General features: G+C 42.7%; 1 protein-coding gene across 2 annotated transcripts in view; it reads left to right on the top strand.

Annotated features, from left to right (window-relative positions):
• The first annotated feature begins 236 nt into the window (after window positions 1–236).
• CEP78 (centrosomal protein 78) overlaps window positions 237–8,928 on the top strand; it is a 109,622-nt gene continuing 100,930 nt past the window's right edge. For both annotated transcript variants that reach the window (XM_073633885.1, XM_073633875.1), the window contains exons 1-2: window positions 237–401; window positions 3,950–4,222. In XM_073633885.1, the coding sequence (XP_073489986.1) occupies window positions 3,970–4,222 (253 nt within the window). In that variant the 5' untranslated portion in view covers window positions 237–401; window positions 3,950–3,969. The remainder of the gene's footprint in view (window positions 402–3,949; window positions 4,223–8,928) is intronic.

Here is an 8,928-nt window from a genome sequence, read left to right as displayed (position 1 = left end):
CCAGCTTCTTTGACTGTGCAGACTTGTGAAGGAAGAGTTAGGGTCTCCGAATGATAACCGTGCCTGCTCTTTTTTCTCACAGGATACAAGCTGCGTACACCCGCCATAACACGACTCACAGCGCTCTGCACTATGGGAATGAGCGGCCACCCTGCTACTAGGGGGAGTGGTCCGAAGCGGGGCGGGGCAAGGTCTGGGTCACCGGTGTGAGGAAGGGGAAGACGGGTCAGAGGGGGGCGGGGTCAGAGAGGAGAGGGCGGGCTTCCGCAGGCGGTTGGAAACCAAGGGAACGCAATGCTATGGAGGAAGCAGGAGGAGTTGTAGAGCTGGGATCCGTTGTGTGCAGATGGTGACAGAGTCAGTCTTGTATCCTAAGCTTTGTTCTCCACTAATACGGCACTGTAAGTATACAGCTCACCCCACTCTATGCATTCTGCACCTCTACTACTAGAAAGCACACTCAGGCTTCTTCCAGCTCTGTACCACAGGCTTGTTTACATGAGCTCTTCCTTGTTATTACTGTTATTTCCAATCCTTCCCTGCATTAGAGTTCACAGGCCACCAATATGCATGGTTACCTATGTCCTTACCCCTGATATGTGCCTGCTGTACCATGTACTTGTATTAGAAGTATTTCTTTTTATTTGTATTGCTTCCTTCGTGTGATATACCTGATGATCCTGCCAGTCCCCCTGCTTTCCTATTTCAAACTAACCACACTAGGCCACCCCCCCCCCCCAAAGTAAAATTTACAAACCGAACCAATTTTTTACTGGCAAAAATCATGAAACTGACAGAGCCACATTTTTTTACTGACACTTCAAAAAAGTACATAAAATGGCTGTTTTCAGTGTGAAACGGTGTGAATATCAATATTTAACCTACAAACATGTAGCTAGTGCTATTAGCAATGTGTTTTAAGGTATAACAAAAGGCAAAACAACATATTTCTTCATTTTATATGAAGGCCAGGTTAATATAACCCAGCACAGAGTCTGCGGGGTTCCCCTTTTACAGTGCATGGGTGAACTCTGATGTAAGGGGGAACACCGAGGACTCTGATGTAAAGGAGAACTCTGATGTAAGGGGGAACACCAAGGACTCTGATGTAAAGGAGAACTCTGATGTAAGGGGGAACACCAAGGTCTCTGATGTAAAGGAGAACTCTGATGTAAGGGGGAACACCAAGGTCTCTGATGTAAAGGAGAACTCTGATGTAAGGGGGAACACCGAGGATTCTGATGTAAAGGAGAACTCTGATGTAAGGGGGAACACCGATTACTCTGATGTAAGGGGGGACTAGGCTGACTCTGATGTAAAAGGGAACACTGAGGACTCTGATGTAAAAGGGAACACTGAGGACTCTGATGTAAAGGAGAACTCTGATGTAAGGGGGAACACCGAGGATTCTGATGTAAAGGAGAACTCTGATGTAAGGGGGAACTAGGCTGACTCTGATGTGAAAAGGAACTCTGATGTAAAAGGGGACTCTGATTTAAGGGGTAACGGTGCAGACTATGGTGTAAAGGGAATCTGTGATGTAAGTGGGTCTCTGGTCACCCGAGCCCCCCTCCCTCTTACACAAGAGTCCACAGAACTCCACTTTACATTACAGTCCATAGAGTTCCCCTCTACATCAGTCTCTGCAGGGTTCCCCCTTACAGTGCACTCACAATAAAGACTCTAACCTCAAGGGGAACTCTGAGCACACTGATTTAAAGGGTAACGCTGGGAAATGTGATGGGGGGAGGGGGGACTCTAGAGACCACAGACCACCTTCTGCAAACTTTGCACTACTCCTCTGCATCTCTATAGCACCGCTCCACTGTATTCCCAAAATTCACTGCTCCTCTTTCTGCATTCCCCCATTCCCAATAGCACTGCTCCTCTTTCTGCATTCCCCCATTCCCAATAGCACTGCTCCTCTTTCTGCATTCCCCCATTCCCAATTGCACCGCTCCTCTTTCTGCATTCCCCCATTCCCAATTGCACCGCTCCTCTTTCTGCATTCCCCCATTCCCAATAGCACCGCTCCTCTTTCTGCATTCCTCCTACCCAATAGCACCGCTCCTCTTTCTGCATTCCTCCTACCCAATAGCACCGCTCCTCTTTCTGCATTCCACATTCCCAATAGCACTGCTCCTCTTTCTGCATTCCACCTTTCCAATAGCACTGCTCCTCTTTCTGCATTCCACCTTTCCAATAGCACTGCTCCCTTTTCTGCATTCCACCTTCCTAATAGCACCGCACCTCTCTCTGCATTCCTCCTACCTAATAGCACTGCTCTTCTTTTACATCAGAGTTCCCTTTCACATCAGAGTCCTCAGTGTTCCCTTTCACATCAGAGTCCTCAGTGTTCCCTTTCACATCAGAGTCCTCAGTGTTCCCTTTCACATCAGAGTCCTCAGGACAAGCATTGCTAAAAAGAATGCACTGACCCTTTGATGTAGTTCAAAAAAGGCGTCACCACCGGCCTCCCTCCTCGAGTCCGACTACTCCGAGCTTGCCCGCCAAGCCCAGGTGGCTTTGGAACAGCGCATGCCCACTTCCGAAGCCAACCTGAGGCCAAATTTTATTTATGGGTAGTGGTTGTCCGTAACGGATATTTACAGACAGTGTAAAAATCGGTTGAGTTTTACAAACTGCATAAATTTACAGACAGTTGCTAACACTACACTAGGCATGAGAGATATGCATAACTAGAACCTTCAGGGCCTCCGGTGCAGGAAACCATAAAGGACCTCCCTGACCCCCGGGTCGGGGCCTTTCCGTCTGAGCCCGGTGGCAGGATGCCAGTGTCTGGTCGCAAGTGCACTTGTGACCCTGGTAGTTCTGCCACGTGTTAGTAGTTTAATAGTTTTTTTGTTTTTTATCCTTTTTTTTTTTTTCTACATTTTTTTTTTTTTTTTTTTTAGGAGCCTTGTTGGAGGGCTTTGGTGAAATATCAGGGGTCTAAGACCTCTGATATTTCACCTTCGAGATGGAAAAAGGAGATTGAGGACACAACCCTCAATTTCCATCTCTGCAGCCTCAGCTGTACAGAATGAATGGACAGGAATAGCTCTGTACAAAGCTTCCTGTTCATTTATAAACTGAATCATAGTAAACACAGTTTACTATGCTTCACTTCTGAATGGACAGTCAGTGATCTGTACTCATTCAGGCAAGGAAGTGGCCGGTAAATGACATAATTATTGGCCCCTTCTTCACTCTACTGCCTGAGGGCAGTAGAAGACAATTAACCTGGAGCGGGGGCAGTGGGTGGCATATACAGGAACTAATCCCCTCCATTTTCCTCACAGATCTGGCTGTCTTTGCGCCCTGAACTCCGAATTGATTTCTGGGAGAAAAGAAAACCTGCCAGATTGCTGTCTGTGTACAGAGCTCAGTGTGTTTGTAACCACAGAACTCTGTGCTGTGATTGGCCATAGCCAATCAGCAGGTATACAGCCATAATAATTGGCTGTAACCTGCTGACAAACTTGTGCTGTGTCCAATTACAGCAGGGGGCACGCGCAAAACTAAACCACGACTTATGAGTACGACGGTGCCTGCCTGTGCCACTCACTCGCAGTAAATCTACTGTGAGCAGACGGCAAGTGGTTAATGAACCAAGCTGTCCAGCCAAAGTGGCAGTTAGAGGGTTGAGGCAAACCATTTAACACTGACAGGTTGTTCAGAATGATCAGCTTTTATTTATTTATGTAAACCTCTATTACAAAAGGTACAAAATAAATGTTTTGTTCTAACTGCTTAGAAAGTGTTAGCTGGAATTCGGCTTTTTTTTTTTTTTTTTGCCAAGGCCAGATAAAATAAAGGAAAAAAAGATTGATAAATTGCAATATATTACATTTTTGTTTTTGGGTTTAATATTGTTGTAAGTACCACTAGAGTTAGTAATGGAAATAACTACTTTTTTTAAATACATTTTTTTTTTTTTCATTTACAGGATAGTGTGTTCAGGAAAAGATGATTGATTCAGTTCAGATACGCCGCCAAGGGGCTATAGACTTTAAGTCTCATTATGAATATTTGTGTGTTTTACAAGATTCTGTCCCCTTACAAGCTGTAAAGGCGAATATACGACAAGGTGCCCTTAGCTTCAATGCAGATCGGATCCGATTAGCTGACTGGCCACCCATTCTGAATACATTGAAAATTAATAAAAGCTTGATGAGCGTATCTATAAAAAGCTGCCATCAACCAGGACTTGGAGAATCAGGTTGGAGAAAGTCACATTTTTCTTCCTGTAATATAATGTTTTCATTAAAGTACTGTTTATTTAAAGCAACATTTTATGTATATTATGAAATGGTTCAAACCACTGTCAGATGTCCTTTATGCTGTTTGTGACCCTTTGGGGAGATCTCCCTTTCACTCCTTGTCCTGGAGACACAACGGGAGGGAAAAAATATCTCTAAAATTTGGGGAAATCCCCTCTTACAGGGGGTGAATCTTCCCAGTGGGGACACAGGCTTACACACACTAATCCTAAAGCAAACAATTTTTTTAGATATTTTATAATCTCTTTAGGAAGTTGAAAATAAATGATATGTTATTATTTGTAGATTGGTAGCACTTGCTATTCAGTCTATTAAACAGGTGCATCTCATAAAATTAGAATATCATCAAAAAGTTAATTTATTTCAGTAATTCAATTCAAAAGGTGAAACTTGTAAATTTATAAATATGCATTACACACACAGTGATATATTTCATGCATTTCTTTTTTTTAATTTTGATTATGGCTTACAGCTAGTGAAAACCCACAATTCAGTATCTCAGAAAATTTAAATATTACATAAGACCAATAAAAAAAGGATTTTTAATACAGAAATGTTGGCTTACTGAAAAGTATGTCCATGAACAGTATAGTATGCACTCAATACTTGGCTGGGGCTCCTTTTGCATGAATTACTGCATCAATGCGGCATGACATGGAGGCGATCAGCCCGTGGCACTGCTGAGGTGTTATGAAAGGTCCAGGTTGCTTTGATATTGGCCTTCAGCTCGTCTTCATTGTTGAGTCTGCTGGAGTCTCTTATCTTCCTCTTGACAATATCCCACAGATTCTCTATGGGGTTTAGGTCAAGCGAGATTGCTGGCCAATCAAACACAGTGATACCATGATCATTAAACCAGGTATTGGTACTTTTTGCAGTGTGGGCAGGTGCCAAGTCCTGCTGGAAAATTAAATCGGCATCTTAATAAAGCTGGTCAGCAGAGAGAAGCATGAAGTGCTCTAAAATTTCCTAGTAGAGGGCTGCGCTGACTTTGGACTTGATAAAACACAGTGGACCAACAACAGTAGATGACATAGCTCCCCAAATCGTCACTGACTGGAAACTTCACACTGGACCTCATACAACTTGGATTCTGTGCCTCTCCACTCTTCCTCCAGACTCTGGGACCTTGATTTCCAAATGAAATGCTATATTTTCCACAGTCCGTGATGAATACCTGGTTTAATGATCATGGTATCACTGTGCTTGATTGGGCATCAAACTCGCCTGACCTAAACCCCATAGAGAATCATAGTTACATAGTTACATAGTAGGTGAGGTTGAAAAAAGACACAAGTCCATCAAGTCCAACCTATGTGTGTGATTATGTGTCAGTATTACATTACATATCCCTGTATGTTGCGGTCATTCAGGTGATTATCTAATAGTTTCTTGAAGCTATCAATGCTCCCCGCTGAGACCACCGCCTGTGGAAGGGAATTCCACATCCTTGCCGCTCTTACAGTAAAGAACCCTCTACGTAGTTTAAGGTTAAACCTCTTTTCTTCTAATTGTAATGAGTGGCCACGAGTCTTATTAAACTCTCTTCTGCGAAAAAGTTTTATCCCTATTGTGGGGTCACCAGTACAGTATTTGTAAATTGAAATCATATCCCCTCTCAAGCGTCTCTTCTCCAGAGATTAATTTGTTCAGGTCTTTTTGCAAGGTTTCCACATCCTGTGGAGAAGTTATTGCCCTGCTTAGCTTAGTATCGTCCGCAAATACAGAGATTGAACTGTTTATCCCATCCTCCAGGTCGTTTATAAACAAATTAAATAGGATTGGTCCCAGCACAGAACCCTGGGGAACCCCACTACCCACCCCTGACCATTCTGAGTACTCCCCATTTATCACCACCCTCTGAACACGCCCTTGTAGCCAGTTTTCAATCCATGTACTCACCCTATGGTCCATGCCAACGGACCTTATTTTGTACAGTAAACGTTTATGGGGAACTGTGTCAAATGCTTTTGCAAAATCCAGATACACCACGTCTACGGGCCTTCCTTTATCTAGATGGCAACTCACCTCCTCATAGAAGGTTAATAGATTGGTTTGGCAAGAACGATTCATCATGAATCCATGCTGATTACTGCTAATGATATCGTTCTTATTACTAAAATCTTGTATATAGTCCCTTATCATCCCCTCCAAGAGTTTACATACTATTGATGTTAGGCTAACTGGTCTGTAATTCCCAGGGATGTTTTTTGGGCCCTTTTTAAATATTGGTGCTACATTGGCTTTTCTCCAATCAGCTGGTACCATTCCAGTCAATAGACTGTCTGTAAAAATTAGGAACAACGGTCTGGCAATCACCTGACTGAGTTCCCTAAGTACCCTCGGATGCAAGCCATCTGATCCTGGTGATTTATTAATGTTAAGTTTCAGTTTATTAATGTTAAGGTTCAGTTTAATTCCGTCCTCTGTTAACCATGGAGGTACTTCCTGTGTTGTGTCATGAGGATAAACACTGCAGTTTTGTTTACTGAAGCCCCCCGATTCACTCGTGAAGACTGAGGAGAAGAATAAATTCAATACCTTTGCCATCTCCCCATCCTTTGTAACCAGATGTCCTTCCTCATTCTTTATGGGGCCAATATGGTCTGTCCTTCCTTTTTTACTGTTTACATACTTAAAGAATTTCTTGGGATTTTTTTTGCTCTCCTCCACTATGTGTCTTTCATGTTCTATCTTAGCCGTCCTAATTGCACCCTTACATTTCTTACTGCATTCTTTATAAAGTCTGAATGCTGAGGATGATCCCTCAACCCTGTATTTTTTGAAGGCCTTCTCCTTTGCTTTTATATGCATTTTTACATTGGAGTTAAGCCATCCAGGATTTTTGTTCGCTCTTTTAAATTTATTACCCAATGGGACACATTGGCTAATGCTCTTATTTAATATGCTCTTAAAGCAAACCCATCTCTCCTCCGTATTCTTTGTTCCTAATATTTTATCCCAATTTATGCCTTTTAGCAAGGTTTGTAGTTTAGGGAAGTTGGCTCTTTTGAAATTCAGTGTCTTTGTGTTCCCTTCGTGTTTCCTATTTGTGTGATTTATACTGAAACTAATTGACCTGTGATCGCTGTTACCTAAATTGCCCCGTATTTCCACATCTGTGATCAGGTCTGTATTGTTGGTAATCAGTAGATCCAGTAATGTTTTATTTCTAGTTGGTGCGTCTACCATCTGACCCATAAAATTGTCCTGCAAGACATTAAGGAACTGGCGAGCCTTAAATGAATGTGTGGTTCCCTCCGCCCAGTCTATGTCTGGATAATTAAAATCCCCCATTATGATAACACTTCCCATCCTTGCTGCTAATCCAATTTGTGATAGGAGATCCGTCTCCACTTCCTCCCTCAGGTTAGGGGGCCTCTAGCATACTCCCAGTATTATTTTCCCCTTAGCTTCATCCATTTGGAGCTCTACCCATAAGGATTCCACCTCCTCTCTAGCTCCCTCAGTGATGTCATCTCTCACATTCGCTTGTACATTATTCTTGATATATAGGCATACCCCTCCCCCTTTTTTACCCTCTCTATCCTTGCGGTATAGGGTATACCCTTGAATGTTTGCCAGCCAATCATGAGAGCTGTTGAACCAGGTCTCTGAAATTCCCACAAAATCCAAATCCTCCTTGTACAACAGTATCTCTAGTTCACCCATCTTGTCCGCCAGGCTCCTGGCATTGGTGAACATGCCACATAGTTTAGACCGGTCGCATATTGTCCTCGTATTGGGTGTTTCAAGATTGCAACTAGGACTTGCTACTATACTCACCTTGTGTTTTTGTGCTTTGGTTAACCTACCACTAATGCCCCCAATACTACCCTCTGGAATATCTTCCGCGCTGGCTATCACTGTCTCTGGACCCTCCCCCCCATCGCCTAGTTTAAAAAATCTGTGGGATATTGTCAAGAGGAAGATGAGAGAGACCAGACCCAACAATGCAGATGAGCTAAAGGCTGCTATCAAAACAACCAGGGCTTAACACCCCAGCAGTTCCACAGGCTGATTGTCTCAATGCCACGCCGCATTGATGCATTATTTCATGCAAAAAGAGTTTGCACCAAGTATTGAGTGCATACTATGCTATCCTATATAGAACATGGACATACTTTTCAGTAAGCCAACATTTCTGTATTAAAAATTCTTTTTTTTTTTTTTTTTTTTATTGGTCTTCTGTAATATTCTAATATTCTGAGATACTGCATTTTGGGTTTTCACTAGCTGTAAGCCATAATCATCAAAATTAAAATAAATAAATGCTTGAAATATATCTCTCTGTGTGGAACGCATCTATATAAAATATATGAGTTTCACTTTTTGAATTGAATAACTGACATAAATGAACTTTTTGATGATATTCTAATTTTATGATGCACCTGTAGGTATGATATTGGATAAAAGCCGTCAGACCCCTTTCACACTGAAGGCATTTTTCAGGCGTTTTAGCGCTAAAAATAGCACATGTAAAGTGCCTGAAAAACACCTCCCATGCCACTCCAGTGTGAAAGCCAGAGTGCTTTCACACTGGGGCAGTGCGCTTGCGGGATGTTACAAAAAGTCCTGCAAGCAGCATCTTTGGGGCAGTTTGGGAGCTCTGTATACAGCGCTAGTAAACTGCCCCTGTCCACTG

Source organism: Aquarana catesbeiana, linkage group LG01 (assembly GCF_042186555.1).
Source record: "Aquarana catesbeiana isolate 2022-GZ linkage group LG01, ASM4218655v1, whole genome shotgun sequence".
NCBI lineage: Eukaryota > Metazoa > Chordata > Amphibia > Anura > Ranidae > Aquarana > Aquarana catesbeiana.
This window is presented reverse-complemented; position numbering and strand designations above follow the sequence as displayed.